The sequence below is a fragment of the Pseudorasbora parva genome, chromosome 17 (assembly GCF_024679245.1).
Source record: "Pseudorasbora parva isolate DD20220531a chromosome 17, ASM2467924v1, whole genome shotgun sequence".
Taxonomy (NCBI): Eukaryota; Metazoa; Chordata; class Actinopteri; order Cypriniformes; family Gobionidae; genus Pseudorasbora; species Pseudorasbora parva.
In genome coordinates this window covers 12,674,785-12,699,036 of record NC_090188.1, presented here as the reverse complement: position 1 = coordinate 12,699,036, position 24,252 = coordinate 12,674,785, and the positions used below count along the sequence as shown (strand labels likewise).

The following is a 24,252-nucleotide window of genomic DNA, read 5'->3' as shown; positions in this document are numbered from 1 at the left end:
CATTGTAAGACTACGTAAACTCACTACATTCTTATGTTTGACTGCAACTCAGACCCTGAAAAAAGATTCTTGCTCCAAGACGGGTGTAAAATCACACAAACGCACATAAGGAAAAATAAACAAACAAATATGTTAAATAACCACCCCCGTGAACGCCATATCCCACCGAGGTACAGAAATGCAGCTTTGCTGGAATAAACAGGCATTTTCTTCCATTCCTCCACAAAACCTGGTTCTCTTCCTGTAGCATCTCTATCACTCTCTTATTCTCTCTTTTCAAAGTGACATTCATCTCCGGGAAGAGCGGTGACAGACTTACAAAGGATTGATATATTTGATAGATGTTGCGCTTGTGCGCGTGTGTATGAGGTCAGGAGTGTGTTGGCAGACGGCTTGCAGACAAGACTAAGCTTGAGTGGAATACAGAATTGGGCATATGAATTATAGATCACCCGCTACATGTGAACGCATACACACATGCTGTTAAGTGCAAAGTCCAAAAACACCACTCTGTCTGAGGCTGTGGAAGGCCACGTGAAGTGTTAATATCTCTTTGATCACTTCTCATATCAGTTCTTGTGTGTTTCACTCTTGACGCCGTCACATCTGCTTCTCCGTCCACTTTTTCCACCTTTCATCTTGTCTTTCACTCATTTCTCTGCCCCCCCGCCACCCCCATACCACTCAAATCCAAAGGTACCACAGTGCTGACATCAGATGGCAGCTCCTTCAGTGAATAAAATGCTCTGTGTGTGTCTATTCTATATCCTGCGAAGGAGAGGAAGTGTGTGCGTTTGTGTAACATATGCTGGGCCCAGTGTAAGACACTAATGTGCGTGGGGGAAGGGGTTATAAATAAATATCATAAATGGCTACTGTGTGTTCCCATATTTCCCAGGAGGAGTGTGGATAATAGAGCCAGTGTGAGCGCTGAGGTTTTACAGGGCTGATATAGAAACCTCTTGAGGGCCACAGATCAGGTGAGATTTTGGCTTTTATGGAGACTTACCTTGGTTGATTCTATAAGGCCACACAAGCCTCATGTGTCATGTGCATTGAAACGCATAATGCAAAGTATGTATCTTTTAGCATTTCCATTAATGCAGATGCTCAGGTGAAGTATGATCCTGAAATATGTGATTGGCTGTTTTTAGTTGTATATGTCATGTGATTAATAACTCTAGAGCTATTGATTGCTAGAATTCAGCAGTCGTCAACCGTCCTGGATGTGATTTGTTGGCATAAAACACGCAAATGTTCTTCCCTCTGTGACCACAATGCTACCTGCCTCCAAAGATAGTATGCAATCATACTTTCACTCTATAATCAGCTTCATGTATTATCATAATCACTGTAGATTCAAGCACCCATTTATATTCAACACACACACACACACACACACACACACACACTTGCATGTATTGAGGACAGTTTTCCTTTGATCAAGGAGAAAAGATGAAAGGTTTTTTTCGTGTTTTGCCAGAGTTGTGCGGGGTAATATGCGAGATGTGATTTAAAACCTGCTGCCATGGGCAACACAGCAGTTACTGGAATATATCTGACTGCTTTTATGAAACAAGAAAGAGGTCAACAATCTGTGTGTTTGTGTGAGAAGGGCATTTTTCGCAGTTTTGGGGTCAAAAGATTGGGGTCTGTAAGATTTTTTTTTTTATGTTTTGAAGTCATCAACGTTGAAAACAGTTGTGCAGTTTAATATTTTTGTTATAAAGCAAAAACCCTAAAACAAAGCATTTTGTTTTTAATTAAAAAAATATAATTACATACACAACCGTGCATTGAGAGAGGGGGTAAATGTTGCCTCTTGATTTATTTGGTTGTTTTTAGTATGTATAGCTAGTCGCTGTGCTGTCACTATGCATTTAATCTCTCTCGCTCTCTCTCTCTCACACACACACGCACACTGCTATTTCAGATTTTTAAAAAAAATACCATTCTGTATGATTTATAAGCATGTTTCCTCATGGGGACCAAACAAATTTCCCCACAAGGCCAATTACTATAAGTATATTTACTATATTACTATGTATTATTATACTTGTGGGGACATTTGGTCCCCATAATGTAGGGAATAGCAGGACCACACATACACACACACATGCACACAAAGCTGACAGCATGTGATATATGTATGTACGACTAACAGTCTCTGGTTCCACTTGTTTTAGGTGTTGCAACAAAGCGACAGGTTAAAACAAGAGAATGAGGGGGAGGATAGAGAAGGTACACACACACACAGACACACAGTCATGGCTGAAAGCACAGGTACCTGATCTATTGTGACACAGTGTAATCAATACATGCAGCTGATTTATAGCAGGTAATTAGTCTGGACCTTTATCTACTTACACACACACACACGCACACACACACCAAACCTGAGCTGTGCCAGTCTGCTCTTTTGCTGTTTCCCGCTGCTTTCAGTCGTTTGGCGTGACACACTCAGTCAACAACCCCTACGGTCATCTGACCTTCAGACTGAACACAACACACATTCACGCACACAGTCTCATGCCCACTTCTCGCATGCGATCTCCTTTCTGCTCCCTCAACATACTGCAATCTGCTTGCGTTAAAGGAGTATCTTTCTGGAGATGAGGTCCGCGTCCTCTGTATGTCTGAGACACAGATGGCAGATGTAAAAACCACCTTTTTGAGCCAGATTCTCCTCTAAATGAGACTGGCCGGAAAGAAAAAAAGAAAAAAGAAGCAATCGGCGATTAGGATTACGACAGAAAGAGAGGTGGGCGGAGGAGAGTTTGCAGCTTGTTACCTCTTTTATTCTGTCCTGGTGAGGCGTGTGTGTGTGCGATGGTGTGCCCCTGAGGAAAGTTTAAGAAAGCTGCTGCTACCAAAAATAAAGCCTTGTCTACACACACGCACACACAAACCCTCCTGCATCAGTGCTCTAATTATTAACGGAAGCTGGATGTTCTGAACATCCAGACCTCATCCAGAGTCTGAGCCAAAGTCTTTTAGAAGTCTTTAATGCACATATTAAATCAATATACACATATCTTTATCTCTGCTAAATTTAAAAAACAAACAAAATCCTTTTCAACACATACACATCTACACTCTCAAAGAACCACACACACTGAAAAACACACGCAGGTTGTAATTAGGGACTCGACCATCTTAATTGTCATTCCATAGACGAACTGGCCTAGTTTCAAACTCTACACACTGTACAGAACATACACTTAAAACAAACTGCAGCAGCTTGCAAAATAACGAACACATGCTCTTAATCTAATGTAGCATCAGCAACTTATTTTTTCCTAAATATTTTTTTCTCTTAAGTAATTTTGGGGTCAACAAAACTTGTATGATCTTTTGAACATTAGAAGCTGTTTAATTAGGAGTGGATATTAAGGTTTGTTCTTGACCCTAACCTTAAATGTTCAGTTCATTAGAACACACTACCATTGGGACACACTCCCAGTATTCACTACCAATAGTCAGTCAATATGGGTTTTGACAATTATAAATGAATATACTTTTGCATGTGATCCCACCCCAATGTTGAATATTTGATCCTTTAAATGTAGTTTTTGTATGTATATCCTTTAAAATGTAGAATTTGGTAAAGTTTTATTTTACACTGTCCTTACTATAGGCATTACTATAACAGTAAATCACATGTAAATACCATAGACTGTAAAAAAATATGGACGTAGTGTCTGTGACGTCACCAATAGGATTCCGATAAGCCGTTCTGAAGCTTAAAGTATGGGCGAGCTGGGCGTTGCCATCTTGCGAGCGAGTCATCGCGTGTCACTCCCAGATAACAGAAAATGGGCAAAAAGGCGGGATGTAGGCAGAGCTTGGGTGATACAATGACTATAGACTGCGGATAAATGACTATCCACCTGTCACTCAAAGTATCTACGCCCTTAATTATGCAGAACTTTAAGGCTTTATATATAACGCAAACGAATGAGTTATAAAAAAATTCACCCCCCCTCACAGTTTTCATGAAGGTCAAAATTAGCAGTATAGGCCACAACCACAATTTGTACCAGGCTGTAAACATGTCTTTTTCTGCTGTAAAGTTGGGAATTTTAACATGGGGCTTAATAAGATTCTGCTCCCTTCTGGAGCCGGCCTCTAGTGGCCAGTCGATGAATTGCAGTTTACATCACTTCCGTATTGGCTTCAAGAGAGAACGCGGGAGGTTGCCGCTTGGTAAACTAAACCCTAATCCTAAATGTAACCCTATAATGTTAAATTATTATAATTAATGTTACTCAGTACTTAATTGTTTCAGTAATTATACCGTAACAAGGACAGAATAAAATAGTGTATTTTCTATTATAATATTTATTTGCTCTGTAATTCAGACCAAGAGATGACTTAATCACCACTCAAGAAACCAGACTATGCAGTCTTATGCAACAGTTGACCAGTTTGACAATATTCATCACCAATATACATTTCTAAGGTTAATATAATACTGATATAGAGAGAATATTTCTTATCCATTGGCTAGATTTTGGAAACTCAAAATAAGGTCAATTACCACTGCAGATAACCTCAAAATAGCCTAACATTGTCTGATTCTTTGTCCTGAACAAGATATATTGGTCTATCACTACTAAATTGTTATGTCAAATGTGTGCTGTAAAGCCAAATACGTTTCACTCTTCACTCTCTGAACAATGTTACATAATGTCATTGTTATGATGACAGAATAAGAAATGAGCTGAGTGAGATGTTACTCTTTCAACTCTGTGACCTCAAATTGCCCTTAAGGAAAACACAAGTGATCAAGCAAATACACACACAAACACGTCACCTCTCCGTGGCCTCTGCCCTTCCCCCTTTTCCCCCTCTGTCTTTTAGTATGAATAGAAATACAGCATTTTCAGAGAGAGAGGGAGAGGGCAGGAAAAATACTAATCCTCTGCCTTGCTTCCTTCCAGCCAGTGATACCCAGAAGCAACTGGCAACAGCTGCTCCGAGAGATCCTCAATCACACACACATACACACAGTCTGAGTGTATTAACATGCATATGCAATACCATTTATAACTCAAAATTATAAACAAAAACAGATTCCCCTAAACATGTGACAGACTGTTTAGTCTATCACACAGTATATAACTGCTTATAACTGAAACCAAAAAATTCTTAGGGCCCGCTGTCCCTGAGAAACATTTTAACAGTTTATAATGCTCTCAAACTGCTAAACAAAGCCAGCACTGGATCACTTTCAGTTACAAACCGATCAGTGTGTGGTATAAGCTTTGTTACACTGTCATAAATGCATTATTAATGGTTTATAAACTATTCATAAGCATCCCAGGAGAGAAAGCAGCCGACACACGTGTTCCTGAAGACTCTAATATACAGTAAAAGATGCTAACATAAAGCTTAAATCAAACCATAATCCAGAGGTGATTGACAGATGGGCCGCGGTTTTTGTGACGCATTGTGTGTGTGTGTGTGTGTGTGTGTGTGTGTGTGTGTGTGTGTGTGTGTGTGTGTGTGTGTGTGTAAGAGATGGTATGTGTTGGACCAGGAATATTGCCAAGGCAGAGGTTCATTCCATGGGTGGTAAAGGAGAAGTGTACATGTCTCTGTGTGTGTGTTTGTTGGACTTCTTACAGCACATAACTTCTGCCATCTGTTCATGGCTGCCAAAAGTGGTATAGGAGAGCTGAGGGAAATCAGCCACACACACACACACACACACACACACACACACACACACACACACACACACACACACACACACACACACACACGTTGACTTGGCTAAGTGACCACATACCATAGACCTCTATTGTTTTTATATAAACCTAATTATAATAAAAATAAGCTAACTCTGCTATAACTGTTACAGTAAAGCCTTTTAGAACATAGTACACTACCGTTCAAAAGCTTGCCGCTGGTACTTTTTGTGAATGTTTTTAGAAAAAAGTATCATGTTTTATCCATGTTTATTTGATCAATAACAGCCATATTGTGAAATATTATTATAATTTAAAATAACTGTTTTCTATTTTAATATATTTTAACATTTAATTAATTCCTGTGATGGCAAACTTGAATTTACAGCAGCCATTCTTCAGTCTTCAGTGTCACATGATCCTGCAGAAATCTTTCTAATATGCTGATTTGCTGCTCAAGAAACATTTTTCATTAATGTCAATGTTGTGCAACTTAATATTTCTTACGAAACTGATATCTATTTTTTTTTCTGGAATTTGTGATGAATATACAGTTTAAAAGAACAGCATTTTAACACATAAATCAAAGCCTTAGAAACATTAGACACAAAAAACAATAAAAGAAGGAGTCTGACAAGAACTGGTTCAAAGAGGAACAATATTTTAGCACAAAACGTGATGTCTGTCAGATATGAAGCAAGTCCTGCTACTCTCTGGTGCACACACACACACACACACACACACACACACACACACACACACACACACACACACACACACACACACACACACACACACACACACACACACACACACACACACACACACACACAAACACATTGAACCGTTTGTTTTACCACTTATGACTTTTAAGTAAGTATCTAAGTAATGTCCTTCAGGGGAACTGATAATTGCATTGAAGACACCCATCCTACAGGTTGACAGGCCAGCAAGTGTGTACGTGCTTCACACGCCTCTGCCTCTGCCTCTGTCTGGGTGTAGGGGCGTGTGCATTACTGCGCAGGTACTGGTATAAGAAAGTCTCTCTGTGTGTGTGAGACAGGTGTTTATAGACAGCGTTCTGAGGACGTGTTTCTCTTCTCATTAAGAACTCATCTGCTCAGCTGCAGTGAGTTTCAAAGATCAATAATGGGCTGAACAAACCTCAACCAATAACATAAATAATCTGAAGAAATTGCTGAATTGCTACCTTCTTACTCTTGATAACAATGGACTGCCTCTTGTGGCTTATAGCTTTGATCTGTCTGAGTTGATCAATTTAAATTCAGCCACTGGATACACAGACCTAAAAAGACAGAATGGGATAAATAGTGACATAGAAAGAGAGAGAGAGAGAAAAACAGGGGATTTGGTGGTTAGGATTAAGAGGGAAAAGGAGCTGGGTGGTGAAGTGTTTGCAGGTTCTTGTCTCATAACAATCCCTCTTTGTTTATTCTGTGGTTTTACTGAAGACTTTCTGCATTCTCTCCTTTGGACCATGTGTGAACATTAACTGTAATTCTCCCGCCGTCTCCTAATATTTACCTGCTATCAGTATGAGAAATCAGATCCACCAGCAATCAGACGATCTTTCCCAAAAGCAAATGGGCCAAGAAAGCATCAAGCTCCTTTCTATTTTCTAAGTGACTGTAACATGTTTAGTGGAGCTTGAGCCATCTAGAATCCAAACACAACAGACACTTGGGTGAACTCAGCCAAGAAACCTGTCTTTAACAAACAACTGATAATGATCAACACCTCTCTCAGCACCCTGGGCTCTCATACCTGCCCACATATGCAGAAAATTCAGACACAATCTGCCTGGAGTGATAAGCTTTTATTCGGTCCACACACACTTAGCTGTCATGTAATCCACTCCGCAGGGCCTCATCCGTCAACTGTGGGATAATAAATCAATGGCAAGGACAAAGTGTGTTTACATAATATCAACTACACAAGTGTTCATTGCAACAATACCCACTTTGTGCCACTGTACAAACTCAGTCCTATACACACTGGCCAATTGAAGAGGCTGTAACTTGAGCTCCTTAAAAACACACAATCACTGACAACCCTTTCATTATCGGCATGTGATAAATAGTAACAATGGCATTCTGTTTCTGAAGCAGTTTTTTAAAGCTATTTTAAGTATTTAAAGAAGGTTTCAAGGTTTCAAAAAGAGGAGGTGCAAATATTCAGATGAACTAAAATGATTCATTCAGATCAGTGTCTGATCCATAAAAGAGAAATGACACATTCATTTACCAATCAAACATCACAGTGACTTGCAAGCAAGTTTTATTATTAAAAGCCTACTGTATATTTTGATGACAAAATATTTTTAGAGCACTTTAGAAGTGTCCATGACATTTCCAGTCATTTCTAGCCTTTCCAGCCAACTTTGAATGTTTTTAACAAGTGTTCTGATTTAGATGATTCACTAACAAATCATTCAGACCAATTTGTGGTTTGACAGATTCATTGAACAGAATCTATTTACAGGAATAATACGCTGACAAATCAAAAATTATTAGAAATCTAAACCAAGAATATTGTTCAAAAGTTTGGGGTTAGTAAGATTTGTTTTAAAAGAAATGAATAATTTTAATCAACAAGACCACATTAAATTGATCAAAAGTGACAGTAAATATTTAAAAGTTATACAATATTTATTTTAAAAAAAGATCGTTCATCAAGAATATTAAGCAGCACAACTGTTTTAAACATTGGTAATAGGAAAAAAATGTTTCTTAAGCACCAAATAAGCATATTAGAATGATTTTTGAAGGATCATGTGACACTAAAAGACTAGTAATGATGCTAAAAAATCAGCTTTGCATCCCAGGAACAAATTACTATTTAAAATAAATAAAAACATTTTTGTGAACCCTGCAGACAGTAAGACAGAGAATGTGAAGTGTAGTGTCTGACCTGTGGGCTCTGGGGACAGCAGGTGGGCGCTGTACGCCAGGGGGAAGATGAGGGACACAAGGTACAGGAGGAGACAAAGCGGGACCATCCCGGGCCGAGCGACGCAGGGACGAGTGTCCTCACCACGGAGACCAGATTCAGACATCCTCCGCCTTTCCACACATACTGTCAGTGTGGCGCAGCCACAAACACACTCCTGTCAGAAATGCTGCCTGTCCCAAACCTGAAATGCATAATCAACAATCATAAGAGGTCTAATAGAGAAAAAACACAAAACAAAAACTGTATCATATTTGTAGTAGGTGAAGAATAAAATGGTCTGCTTCTTGTTTTGACACGGGACAATTTTTTCAAAGCACTTTATTGAAATGCCATGCTGACATGGAAATGTCTAAAGCAAGCTCTCTGCATATACTGAAAATTGAAAAATAAAGTGCGACGACCACACACAACTGCCACGAGAGCAAGAAATGGAGTGATTTCAGATTATGTGTCCTGTGCTAGTTTAGACGAGACTGGGATTTGTTGTAAACTCTCTTTTGCGTTCTTACTCTCCCTTTTTTTTCTTCTTCTCTGGTCGAGCTACTCTGAAACACGTCTTTCACTAAGCTAACACAAACACACTTATCTCTCTAAAGAAAACATATGCTCCCCTCACACTCTGTGACGTGTGTGTGTGTGTGTGTGTGTGTGTGTGTGTCTGGCTGTATAGAGAGTTTACATTAGTCAAAATAAAAGGAATGTAAAGTGCTTTAAATACACACGCACACAAACACACACACACACACACACAAACACACACACACATATATATATATAATATATATATATACACCATAGGCTGTACGATCTGGTTCCCCGCTGAGAGATTTTCGCTCAAAGACGTTGAGAATATGAGAAAACTCTTGTGTTGCTTTAAACTTGAACTCCTGTTATTCCAGAACAGCCTTGGTTTAGACACACAAAATGTTTGTGTTAACTTTAAACGGTGGCATTCTTCTCAAACGGACGCACAAAATCTCCTGAGGTTAGTGTGGCGCTGTTTTTCTTTCCCTTGACGAGCAGACGCTCAATTCTTGGTCAGCACATACTAGAGAGAGAGAGAGAGAGAGAGAGAGAAGCCGGGTCGGTGTGTTGAGTAACTCAGTGTTTTCTCTGGCTGGCGGAGCAGGAGTGTGCACTGCGCTGTGGGCTGATAGTGTATCAGCGCTGGCTGTTGTAGGAGAGAAGGGTTTATTTGTGGAGCGTATTTCTGGAGTGTGTAGTGTAGGTGTGTTTTTAGAGCATGTTTCTGGAGCCATACTATCGTACAGTAACACAGCTTTAAGTGGGGAGAGGCCTTAACAAACTTTGATATTCTTAGAAATGGCCTTATATTATTATGCACCATGCATCTTTTTGGAATACTTGACTCTGATTGGTCAATCACAGCAATCTGGTCATATATTTTTGTATAAGGACCACTAAACTGTATAAGTGACCATTTTGACCAGGCAACTAATTTTTGAGTTCTTCTAGACAAACTATGCAGTTTATTTTTCCAACATAATGCTATAATTTTAACTTAGATTTATATTTAATGTCCATGTATTTATTTGGCAAGAAGCTATATAACAAGCAGGGTAATTTACCATCAGCCAGTCATTGTTGCAAAATAAACCTCTTTGGGGTGACAGGATACAAGCCTGATCGCCCTGTCAAAGTTTATTTTGCGATAATTATTGTACATTAAATGATACTTAACCCATGGTGTAGTTTGAGCATCGAACAGTGTTTGCTTGTATCTTATGCATTTAAGTCATTTTAACACAGTATACATTACCATTCAAAAGTTTGAGGTCAGTAAGTCTTTTTAATAAAAAAAAAAACTTTTGCTGCATTTAGTTGACTAAAAATAAAAGTACAAACAGTAATATTGTATTCTATTTTAAATTGTTTTAAAATGTAATATATTTCTGTGGTAGAAAGCTGGATTTTCAGCATCATTACTCCTTCAGATCCTTCAGAATTCATTCTAATTTTTTGTAGCAAAAGTATTGATTTTTTTTTTTAAATATATAAAATTATTTTCAGATTAAACTACATAAGCAGCTAGAATTGTGTATAACATTGTGTGATATGACTGATATGCAGGAGTGTGCTGCCGTGTGCTGTGTAAAACTCTCTCAGAAAAGTCAGTGTTTATCTATGGGATTACTGAAGAATTTGATTTGGACTCCATTGAAATATTATGAATATCATTCGAGTCAATAAATCAACATTAGTTACTATGTTTTTACTGTCTGTCTGTATCTCCCTTTCTGTCTTTCTCTGTCTCTTACTTTTAAACTCCTCCCTCAACTGTGAATGCATATTAAAGTATAATAAAAATACAACACTCTTTCCATGACAATCAAACAACTACAGACCTGACCAAGGCCATGCGAGGATATATGCTTTCATATCCTGGGCATTCATGTGTGTAATGTCTGATAGTTTTGGGTGAAAGAGGGTTTTAATGGAATCCTATCACACGCTAGTCACACCTTGCAACAAATCTGGGACTCAAAAATGTCAGTAATCTCCAGTAATTGTGCAGCCATGTCAACGGCCAGCCCAACTTAAATCTGCCAATGAAAATAGGGATTAGAAGGGAGAGAGAGAGAGAGAGAGAGATGGAGAGAGGGAGAGAGAAAGAGAGAGAGAGAGCAAATGAAAAGCTGAAGTCTGAGGTGTCTCTATTAGAGTTTGGCTGTAATCCTCTTCCGAGGACTTCACTCGCCCTCCTGCGGCTCTCTGAGAGCTCTGTCAGTGTGCGTGTGGGATTGTGTGTGGGTACAGATTTGTGCATTGCTTCAGTGTAGACAACTGCATTAAGGTGAGAATTAAACTCACCTACCTATCCTTTTAAACATCCCAATAGAGGAACACATCAAACACACAAATCCCAGAGGAGCAATTCACTGATGTTTGTCACTGTAAAATTACGGGTTTTCTCAAACATTTTGCTCAGAGACTTTTCTGTGCTTTCTAGCATTAAACTGGTCATCTTATATACCTACATGCAGCGACTAACATGACACTGTCCATGAAGCCATTCGCAGAAAAAGAAAACATAAGGGTAATTAAAAACAGAAGGATGAAAGAGCGAGAGAGCATAGTATTGTCCATTGTTTATTGTTTGCTCGTTTTCATTCATGCTGTTTTTAGCCCTTGGACTGCATTGTGCATTGTGTGTAAAATTATCTTGTGCACATTTTTTTGTTTTATATTTTATTACTTTTTTTTTTTTTTTACTAATACGGCCTAAATAAAGACCTTTAGAGAAAGAGAGAAAGTTTGATGACAAGACTTAAACTCTCAAACTTTTTGACAGTCCACAGAGTGGCGTATTGATTTTGAGCCAGCACCAATCCGCTGAAGGTCACAATTAGTTGAGGATTCCAAATTGAAAAGAGCCTCTTTTTTCCCTGCTGACACGACCTCTCACATTTGAGATGTGTGAATGTATTTGAGAGACCTTTATTAGTTCCACCAGAGGTGGTTTGAAACGATGAGGGGAAAATGACTGGGAAAGTAATGATTATCTCCCCAAAAAATTGGTGTATAACTAAAAGTACACGATGATTGCTGCACACACTGCAGACAAAGCTTTTAAGTTTTAAAGACCTTTCTACTCAGAGATGCAATTGATTTTCTTTATCAGTAAATCAAGTTACAGTAGTACAATGTATAACATAATTATTATTTTTCTTCAATTTTATTAGTTAATAGTTTAATAGACAATTTTCATCAGGATACTCTTTGATAGTGTTTCAAACAAGCTGAAACTGACAGCAAGAAACTTCATCATGTCATAAAGTCCAAACAGACCTATAGTAAAGATCTGCTATAAGAAAAATGAAATAACCAAGATTAGGGGAAAACCTAACCATTCACATCCTAGTTCTCACCATGGACTCCAGTCGGGTTTGAATGACTCTGGTACATGAGGTGGCTAATTGCCCCCAGTAGCCCGCGTTAACACCTCCAGAGACTCTAATTCACTCCGATAGCTACAATTGGTTTCAGATGGCCCATGGGTACGGCGGATGAAAAACTGGCGAGGTTCACTTCATTTTGAGCTAAAAACAACACAAATGAAGCCCTGCTGAGGTGGCGGCAGAAGAAATTGATGTAATTTTGGTTTTAAAATGCGTCATACTCAAAGATATAAAAGTCTTAGTCTCTCATCAGAAAGACACACGTCAACTGAGTGACTGTTAACCAGTGGAGTTTACAGCAGGTAAACATATACTGTGAATAGCTCTATATAAAAGGTATAAAGGGAATAGCTATAAACAGTTTGTTCAAGCTCTCCAACGCTCACCAGCAAGCGCCTTTGACAGTGTTTTCCGTCACTTCTCCTCCCACGGTGGGTTTCGGCACCATTAAAACACCTACACCTAGACTACATGACAAAGACAGGCTACTGACCAATTAGTTTCTGATTCGCGCTTCAGGAAACAAGTAGTCAATTTCACAGCTCAAATCGACTTTCCATACAACAAGCTAAAGTATACACTGCAAACACTTTTAATTAAGCCTTATTGAAATGTACTGTATTTCAACACAGGTGCGGCTACACCTCACGACTGGTAGAGCAGCTTTCGAGCACGCGGTAGGCTACTCTCTCTCTCTCTCTCTCTCTCTCTCTCTCTCTCTCTCTCTCTCTCTCACACACACACACACACACACACACAAACATACACACACACACCGCGCAACACCTGTCCGACTGTAAGCGATACGGGCACACACCACATGTCACCGCAGCTCACTTCTACACTAAAACTTTGTTTCCATTCAGGAGGCTTTGATTGAATCAATAGTCTAATTGAAAAACACGTTTTGTAACTGGAACAAGGAAACAAGTAGAAATATGAGGAATAAGACTATTTCCTATCCCTGCAAAGGCGTCTTACACGGTTGAACTAAGGCTGGTCTAAGCAGCTCTGTTTGCTTCGGGTTCTGTCAAAAACTCAATGCCACATAAAAACTAGTAAAATATGCAGATCTGACCCACCTCAGCTCCTATAGCTAGTAGCCAATGTAGGGAGACGGCTCTTATGCTGCTTTGCGTCCATGTAAATGATGCAGCATTAGTGCAGTCTATTTATTTTTATAATTTTATCTTTTTATATTTTAATGACATAATCCATGTTTCTATATATTTATAATTTAATACCCCATACTCCATAATATTTCTGAAATTGTAAAAGGCAAAATAATAATAACAATAAATAAACTTCTCACCAAATTCGTTCTTGATCGTAATCCTTTTCGAGATCACAAAATATGTTGATAGGCTTTTTTGAGAAAGATTGGTCTACTACGAGGTCCCTCCAGATGTTTCGTGAATCACATTCGGGGGGCAAATCATCCAAATACACTGAAGTTTTCAAATCCCGACGTAAAGGAAATGTGAAAAGACGTGAAGTCAGTCAGTGGAGCGTTAGAGAAGAAGCTGTATTCACCACACAGCCTTGAGCTGTCCGACTCTGTCCAGTCCTTAAACCCTTCAAAAGTGTATCAAAACGACACTAGGCTGTATCGTCTAAAAGAGCGCCAGTGTAGTAGGCTATTTGGTCGTAAGAGAGTGTCGGGGTCCTACAGAAGAAGCTCCGCTCTTCTCCGCTGCGCTGTCCGGGCACAACTGCCTCGCTGCGCCGCTGGGTCAGTTGTGAAGTGCGGGGCGTTTGGTGCTGTGTGAAAGCTTGGCTCACAGACTCCCACTAACAGTTTGAGCACCGGGCTCTGGAGAGAGGGAAAAAAATTAACCAGGATCGGATTTCAAACCGCGTCCCTGCTGTGAGTGCGGTGCTTGCCGCCTGCCGCCCCCCTCGCGAGTTCAGGGCAGAGAGAGAGAGAGAGAGAGATAGAGCCGCAGGCGCCTCCCACACCAAACCCGAATATTCAATCAACTTACTCAATGTCAAATTAGCTGCGCTCAGCGAACCAAAACCGCGCTATGGACCATGGAGAGAGTCAGCAGAAAAACAATTAAAAATAGCAAAGATTTTGCTGTTCATACTGTTTTCAGTGCGAATTATAGCGGAGTGTGAGGGGTATGACAACGTTTCAATAAGCACTAAAGTTAGAATACAACTTAACTAGTCAGGGGTTGTTTAGAGGTAAGTTAACCATAGCAACTGCAGCTCAAACTCTTAACGGGCAAAACAAATATAAAAATAAATAGCCTACATAGACAAAATTAGAGCAAAAATGTAGTTCAATTTAGCTAAAGTTAATATAGATTTACACAAACAATATAGGCTATCATCACAAAAATGACGGTAATTTAAAACTATTAATGCAGTTATACACAGAGAAGATAACTTTTATTAGGCTAGGCCTACCTAAAGTAGGCTACCTTAGGGGTAGGCTAGAACAGCTTTTACTCCCAAACGGTAGGCTACATTATTAACAGAGTACAAATGCGTACCTAAAGGTATTACTATGGAAAAAAAAAAATGTGTTAAAAAGGTAGGGCTACAAAGATGCCCTTTTAAAGGCGCTCCCCCAGTGACAAGCTGTTGTGCCCTTGAGGGTAAATTTTTACACCCTTTTTCTCTGTGTTTAACTTCATTAATAGTGACAAAAAAACTATTTGTATTGCGAAAGACAAAGTCAGCTGATCACGCCCTTCAAAATCCTTGAAAATCACTCTGACAGTCATTACATAATGTGCACACTGATAACGTTTTTAAGTCACAGTGAAAATAAAATTGATAATTATCAATTATCAATCACATGCTCTCAAAATAACTCCTCCCGCTCTTGGTGACATCTTTTCTCCTGTCACTCACATGAGATCACAGCAATAGCAAACCACAGTCATTCAACGATCCAATCAGTTCCCAATGTACAAAATCAAGTACCACTCTACATGTTTTCTTGTTCGAGAAGCCGGTTCACTCGGACGTCACAACATGAAAGAAAAGATATTTGCAACGTCTGAGAATTAAATTACATTGGTGAACATTTCAATAGGACCGTGATATCTTTTTTCCCTTTCTTTTTTGCAATTACTTGGTTTGAAATGACATTTTATACCACCAAACTCTTTTGTTTTGTTTCTTTATCTCATTCTGCTGTCATTTTGTCAACAGAAAAAGAGCATGTAATTACAGATTGTGTGATCAGTACAGGTGTGTGTGAATGTGAGTTTGTGTTTCTGTCAGCGTGTGTGTTGATTTTACGTCTCATAAAGCTGTCATGTGTCTCCTGAAGGCTGATTAGCCGAACGCCAAGTGTCGACAAGAGCCGTAATTCTGTAGAATAAGCACCAAAACAAAGACTCAATTACTTTTAAAGCTACAAACATGTTTGCAGAGAGAACTTTATGAGACCATAAAGTGAAGAAACCTCTTCTTAATTACCAGAGGGGTCTGTGTATGTGTGAGGGAAGCAGAGACAGAGAGTTCTTATAGTAGCTGTCCATCTGTGTTTGCTTTAAGAGGAGGGTTGTTAGCCTGCAAGTGGTAAAATCAGCATGCAAACATGAGGATCCTCAGTCACATCAACACTGTTCTCTGACACCAGGGTTAAAGACATTCAGTAAAAAGACACATAAACATCACCCATTCAATAATAACCCCTGCCAACCTATTTCAAAATAGTATCCTCTGTGAATACTAATGCATTGTCACTGTCATTATATCTATAAGGGCCTTGAGAAAGAAGATTTTTATCGATTGACAAGTTGGATGCAGAGCTTTTAAGTGATGACGTCTGACCCCAGCAAGGGTGTTTATGGGAATTTTAGTGGCTTGTTGGCAGCATGTGGTAAAAATGACTGCTACAGTCGTAAAGGTGAAAAGAGAGAGACAAAATGTGGTCAATGACTAAAATGTATTTTTAATGCCTTATTGATGTGGTTTCAATGAATTGATCACAAAAAACATTTTGGAAACTTTTGGATTCAGGTGAATCTCTATATATATACAAAGCATTTGTGAAGCCACAACACGCACAACCTTGAGGCGGATGGGCTACAACAGCAGAAGACCCCACCGGGTACCACTCATCTCCACTACAAATAGGAAAAAGAGGCAATTTGCACGAGATAACCAAAATTGGACAGTTGAAAACTGGAAAAATGTTGCCTGGCCTGATGAGTCTTTTTTTTAGACATTCAGATGGTAGAGTCAGAATTTGGCATAAAAAACAGAATGAGAACATGGATACATCATGTATTGTTATCACTGTGCAGGCTGGTGGTGGTGTAATGGTGTGGGGGATGTTTTCTTGGCGCACTCTAGGTCCCTTAGTGCCAATTGGGCATTATTTGAATGCCACTGCCTACCTGAGCATTGTTTCTGACCATGTCCATCCCTTTATGACCATCATGTACCCATCCTCTGATGGCTACTTCCAGCAGGAGAATGCACCATGTCACAAAGCTCAAATCGTTTCAAATTGGTTTCTTGAACATGCCAATGAGTTCATTGTACTAAAATGGCCCCCACAGTCACTAGATCTCAACCCAATAGAGCATCTTTGGGATGTGGTGGAATGGGAGCTTCGTGCCCTGGATGTGCATCCCACAAATCTCCATCAACTGCAAGATGCTGTCCGATCAATATGGGCCAACATTTCTAAAGAATGCTTTCAGCATCTTGTTGAATCAATGCCCCGTAGAATTAAGGCAGTTCTGAAGGCGAAAGGATATATACAGTCTTGTTCAAAATAATAGCAGTACAATGTGACTAACCAGAAAAATCAAGGTTTTTAGTATATTTTTTATTGCTACGTGGCAAACAAGTTACCAGTAGGTTCAGTAGATTGTCAGAAAACAAACAAGACCCAGCATTCATGATATGCACGCTCTTAAGGCTGTGCAATTGGGCAATTAGTTGAAAGGGGTGTGTTCAAAAAAATAGCAGTGTCTACCTTTGACTGTACAAACTCAAAACTATTTTGTACAAACATTTTTTTTTCTGGGATTTAGCAATCCTGTGAATCACTAAACTAATATATAGTTGTATGACCACAGTTTTTTAAAACTGCTTGACATCTGTGTGGCATGGAGTCAACCAACTTGTGGCACCTCTCAGCTGTTATTCCACTCCATGATTCTTTAACAACATTCCACAATTCATTCACATTTCTTGGTTTTGCTTCAGAAACAGCATTTTTGATATCACCCCACAAGTTCTCAATTGGATTAAGGTCTGGAGATTGGGCTGGCCACTCCATAACATTAATTTTGTTGGTTTGGAACCAAGACTTTGCCCGTTTACTAGTGTGTTTTGGGTCATTGTCTTGTTGAAACAACCGTTTCAAGGGCATGTCCTCTTCAGCATAGGGCAACATGACCTCTTCAAGTATTTTAACATATGCAAACTGATCCATGATCCCTGGTATGCGATAAATAGGCCCAACACCATAGTAGGAGAAACATGCCCATATCATGATGCTTGCACCTCCATGCTTCACTGTCTTCACTGTGTACTGTGGCTTGAATTCAGAGTTTGGGGGTCGTCTCACAAACTGCCTGTGGCCCTTGGACCTAAAAAGAACAATTTTACTCTCATCAGTCCACAAAATGTTCCTCCATTTCTCTTTAGGCCAGTTGATGTGTTCTTTGGCAAATTGTAACCTCTTCTGCACATGCCTTTTTTTTAACAGAGGGACTTTGCGGGGGATTCTTGAAAATAGATTAGCTTAACACAGACGTCTTCTAACTGTCACAGTACTTACAGGTAACTCCAGACTGTCTTTGATCATCCTGGAGGTGATCATTGGCTGAGCCTTTGCCATTCTGGTTATTCTTCTATCCATTTTGATGGTTGTCTTCCATTTTCTTCCACGTCTCTCTGGTTTTGCTCTCCATTTTAAGGCATTGGAGATCATTTTAGCTGAACAGCCTATCATTTTTTGCACCTCTTTATAGGTTTTCCCCTCTCTAATCAACTTTTTAATCAAAGTACGCTGTTCTTCTGAACAATGTCTTGAACGACCCATTTTCCTCAGCTTTCAAATGCATGTTCAACAAGTGTTGGCTTCATGCTTAAATAGGGGCCACCTGATTCACACCTGTTTCTTCACAAAATTGATGACCTCAGTGATTGAATGCCACACTGCTATTTTTTTGAACACACCCCTTTCAACTAATTGCCCAATTGCACAGCCTTAAGAGCGTGCATATCATGAATGCTGGGTCTTGTTTGTTTTCTGACAATCTACTGAACCTACTGGTAACTTGTTTGCCACATAGCACTAAAAAAATATACGAAAAACCTTGATTATTCTGGTTAGTCACATTGTACTGCTATTATTTTGAACAAGACTGTATATATATATATATATATATGCACGCACGGACACACACCGATCATGCATAACATTATGACCACCTTCCTAATATTATGTTGGTCCCCCTTTTGCTGCCAAAACAGCCCTAATCCGTCGAGGCATAGATTCCGCTTGAGCCCTGAAGGTGTGCTGTGGTAGCTGGCACCAAGTTCTTAGCAGCAGATCCATTAAGTTGTGGAGTGCGCCTCCATGGATCGGACTTGTTTGTTCAGCACATCCTACAGATGCTCAATTGGATTGAAATCTGTAGAATATGGAGGCCATGTTAACACCTCAAACTCGTTGTTGTTCCTGAACCAACTGACACACACGCTCCCGGCCATCTACATGATGTAAAAGAAAATGTGATTCATCAGATCAGGCCACCTTCTTCTATTGCACCATGGTCCAGTTCCAAAACTCACGTGGCGCTTTCGCCGGTGGACAGGGGTCAGCGGCTATGCCCCATACGCAACAAACTGTGATGTATTCTGACGCCTTTTTTTGAGCTACAGCAGCTTGTCTGTTTGATCGGACTACACGGGCCAGCCTTTTTGACAAGACTTTTTTTTTTAAATCAAGATATTTTGTTTATCCGGGAACTATATTTTCTGAGTAAAGATATTGCGTTTCCATCTCGATACAGCAAGGCATATCTGTGTCACTAGTTCTATTTCAGTATACAGTATTTACACTGTTACCTGCCGGTATTGTAATGAATACATATATCTATTAAATGAAATTACATAAACATACATATTACATATATGCATTAAATTGATCGAAAGCAACAGTAAATATATTTACATTATCACAAAGAATCCTGACACACGTTTTAACCATATAAATAACATATGTATAGTTTGGGGGAATAAACATCTCAACGCCTTACAGAATGCAGCGTCAGACATTCTGAGACGCAAAGAACAGAACAAATGGGTAACCCTCCCACCCCAAGAGCCAAGTGAACCCCTGAACTCTCTTCCCAGCTTCACCCCTCAGTCTGACCCCAGCCTCTGGCTACAACACACAATGGAGCGGAGGTGAGGACAGGGGCCTCTCTTCACAAGAAGTTGAATATTAAACTGGGCTGCATTTATCCTCTAAAAACACTTTTCCAGGATGGCTCTAATCCATAAGGTCTTTTGTGAGCAGCTACTGGCCATGTTTCACAACATCAGAGTGTTGTGGTTTGGTGAGCAGTAGGAGATAATCACAAATCAATAACTCCCTCATTGATTACAGATGTGGCTAAATCCATAAAAACAACCCAGGTTGAGCATGAGATTTAAAGCACTGGTACACCACATGGACTTTTAATCTGTGTGAAACATGAAGAGAGGAGAGGCAAGTCAGTCTGTAGAGTTTATGTGTGTGACACACAGATGTGTGTCTTTTCGCTAGTTCGGCTCTTATCAGTGTGCATTCTTTTGCTGATAACGTAAAGAGCTGATAACATATGATTGTTTTCTTTAGTTTCTTTCCATATTGACTAAGTATTTTACTGTGTGTGTGTGTGTGTGTGTGTGTGTGTGTGTGTGTGTGTGTGTGTGTGTGTGTGTGTGTGTGTGTGTGTGTGTGTGTGTGTGTGTGTGTGTGTGTGTGTGTGTGTGTGTGCTTGTTTTTGTGACATATCAGGACACAAATGTGTATAATGACATGGGTATGACATAGGTATTACAGAAGAGGGTGACTTAAGAGGACATTTCCCCATGTCCCCACTTTTCAAAATGCTTATAAATTATACAGGATGAGTTTTTGAGAAAGTAAAAATGCAGAATGTTTCCTGTGATGGGTAGGTTTAGGGGCAGGGGCACTGTAGGGGGATAGAAAATACAGTTTGTACAGTATAAAAACCCTTACGCCTATAGAATGTCCCCACATATCACAAAACGTGTGTGTATGTTTATTCAAACTGGTTATAAGTTCACTTTAGAAGAATGTTTGATATAAAACGATCCATAACAGCAGCAGTGAAGATGATTACATTTTACATTCTAATTGTTAAGTCCACACCAGTTCATGCAGAATATACTAAGGAACATTGTGCCAACCTTCCCACTCAACATTCAGTTACCGTTTGCAAGGTGTATACCCTAAGCAAGGTATACTGAGTCTATCCTTTCTCTCTAGACCATGAAATACACACACACACACACACACACAGAGAGAGAGAGAGAGACGCGCACACACACACACAGATGCGCACACACAGACACTCAGATGCACAAATGCAAACACACACATATACACACACCCAGATCCGTGTGTAAACCTCTCATAGAAAATGTGCCTGAGTAAAAAGGTATTGTCTATGGACTTCAGAGTTTGTGCATTTCTGGCCGATACAGAGAGGAAACTGGCATATCTGTGTCACTAGTTCTATTTCTGCATACAGTATCTATGCTGTTACTTCAGTGTTGTAATGAATAATCAATTAGATACTGCTTCAATGCAATGTGAAAAAGAGTTTAAACATGAAGGACACAAGTGTAGAAATTAGTTTCTGTCAGGGTCGTTTTTTCTTCTTCCAAGGAGACAAGGGACAGTGTCAAAAACAAATAATACAAAATGCTATTATTAACATTAACAACAGTAATTATAAATAAATAAAAGCTAATATGTCATATAAAAAGATGTGAAAAATACTGTTATTGTGTTTATTTATTTTTTAAATAATGTAAAACAAATAACCAAAAACATATACACTGCTGTTCAAAAATGTGGGATTGGTACAGTCTTTGTAATATTTTATGAAAGAAGTCCCTTATGATCTTATTTGATAAAAATACTGTAAACAGTAATATTATGAAATGTTAATACAATTCAAAATAATGTTTTCTAAATAAATGCAATCCGTTTCATCAGCCATTAGTCACACGATTCCTCAAAAATAATTCTAATATGCTGTCTTGGTGCTCAATAAACATTTCTTATTATTATCAATGTTGAAAACCGTTGTGCTGCTTGATATTTAAGTGGAAACTGTGATATATTTTTCAGGATTTTAGGCGAATATAAAATTCAAAAGAACTGTATTTAAGTCTTTTGTAACATTATAAATGTTTTTGGTATGTTTTCTTCAATTAAAAAATAGCATATGATTGTTTTTTTTGTTTGTTTGGAGTGTAAGGTAAATGTTCCTCTACAAGCCTTTCAACCCAGAAACCATGTCAACTTCAAAGAAAAGGAATTTACATTAGACAAAAAAACCCAAAGGCAAATAGGGGACTTTGCCTTCTTATTTCAAATGTCGACCACTTGTCATAGAGTCTGACATATACCTGAGAGTCCCCGTTTATCCTTCACATATCATCTCTCCCATCAGCATCTTTTTTCCCCATCTCCCTCTCTGTTTCCCATTATCCCTCTGAAAGTGCCCACTCTCATCTCACCCCTCGATTTGCATGTATGTATTCAAGTGTCTTTCTGAGGATGCATAATGGTGCAAGGATGCCCTATAAATCTGTCAGTGACAAGCAAATAAGTCTGCACAATGCAGGGAGGAGATCACTATGATGTCACCTTCACTTGCACTGAAATCCAGCCCATCAACACTACTCGTCAAATGATTTAATAATATTCAGTTTCCACTGGATTCCTAAGCCCGATGATGCACCGTTATTAAAGGCTGTAGCTGGATTTGTTCATCTAAAGAGCAGAGCAGATGGACACTGGTCCCAGGCCTGTCCAACTACTGCTGATCCATATCCAAACACAGCAGCCCTCATCCCTGATCCAGTAGGCATTCCTGGAATTTCGGCCCTCTGCTCCCCTCCCGTCCTCCCCGCTCACCCTATAGCCCTGCTCCATCTCCTCCTAATCTCCCGCTCAGACACCCTGAATTAACGCCACATTCTCCGCTGATAAGAGTTTAATGCATGTCTCTGAGGCATCGGACGTCAGCGCCGCTGATGTGGAACAGAGATGTTTTACGTTGCATCTATGGGCACTGTAGCTCAACATCTGAGAAGCCATTAGAGCCCATTTATCAGCTTGCTTGTCGTTCGCACACAAACGGCACGTCTTTTTCTATGCATGAACGTCAAGCAGTTTAAAGGGGTGATGAATTGAGAAATCAACTTTCCCTTGAGCTTTTGATATATATAATATATATTCTGTAAATTTCAGAGTTTAAAACATCCTTGTTAGTCAAAGAAAAGCTTTTATTGACAGCAGGCCCAGAAAATGATCGTGTGCTTCATCCTGACGTCATCTAGTGGCGAAACACGTCTCTACAGAATAATAAACATGTCTAGTTCAGTAGCCCCGCCCACCCGACTCATCGGATCACGCTAGCCAGCAGCAATAAACACGTCGGAGAAGATAGCAAGATATTGTGGAAGAACACAGTCGCTGCATAAGCTTCCTGTGGATCCTAATGTTAGGAATGTGTGATACTTAATTTATTTTTAATAAGTTCACATGGGAAAGAACGTTTGTGTGTTCGCTTCATTTCACTGCGGAATCGTTTGTAAACAAGTCGACTGTCAGGTGCTGGATTTGCAGACACAATGTTGTGGCTTCTATATTGGATCCGACAGGAAAGGTGCAAAAAACTTGAGTGAGTAAAACGTCTTTTTTATATGGTAAATGGACTGCATTTATATAGCGCTTTTAACAGACCCTATGGCCATCCAAAGCGCTTTACATCTTGCCTCACATTCACCCATTCACACTCTCATTCATACACCGACTTTATATAGGCTAAATGTGTCCCAGGGCTGTGTGTTTTCCACAAGGGCTACCAAAATGTACGCCTGTCGGCAGAAATGATATTTTATTGATCTGGGCTCGTGTGCAGGTGTGTGTGTGTGTGTTCACGTTTATATCCACATATCGTGCGGGCCATGTAATACCGAAATAATATTCCAATCAATCGCGGGTGGATGAGAAATAAATCATTATAAAATCAAATAAATCATAAAACATTGTGTTTGTTTGACAAAGACGTTTACGAGCCCTGTGAGAGAATCGTTCCGATTGCCGCTTTAAAACAATCCCTCCCTCATGTGAACTGACAGGAGAGCTGAAGCTTATAAAAATATGCAAATCTTCTCCAATCCTAGCCGTGAGCGTTTACTTCCAAGTCTCCAGTGCGGCACGCCCATCAAAACCCAGCGTTCAGGAGAGAGCCTCAAAACCAGTGTAGAAAATAGCCTATTACTTATTAATTATGATGTTTTTGAATGTAAAAACCACACAAACGTCATTAGTTGACCTCAGACAACAGTATAAAAAAATTAAAAAGCCAGTTCATGACACCTTTATTGATTTGCCCTTATATATGACCTGCCCTTATACTTTCTGT

General features: G+C 39.5%; 1 protein-coding gene across 4 annotated transcripts in view; it reads right to left on the bottom strand.

The window, feature by feature from the left end:
- Positions 1 to 14,483, bottom strand: part of fgfr3 (fibroblast growth factor receptor 3) — a 42,347-nt gene extending 27,864 nt beyond the window's left edge. For all 4 annotated transcript variants that reach the window (XM_067422566.1, XM_067422565.1, XM_067422568.1 and 1 more), the window contains exons 1-2: positions 13,899 to 14,483; positions 8,625 to 8,847 (exon numbers count right to left, since the gene is read on the bottom strand). In XM_067422566.1, coding sequence (XP_067278667.1) covers positions 8,625 to 8,769 — 145 coding nt within the window. In that variant the 5' untranslated portion in view covers positions 8,770 to 8,847; positions 13,899 to 14,483. The remainder of the gene's footprint in view (positions 1 to 8,624; positions 8,848 to 13,898) is intronic.
- Between the last annotated feature and the right edge of the window lie 9,769 nt (positions 14,484 to 24,252).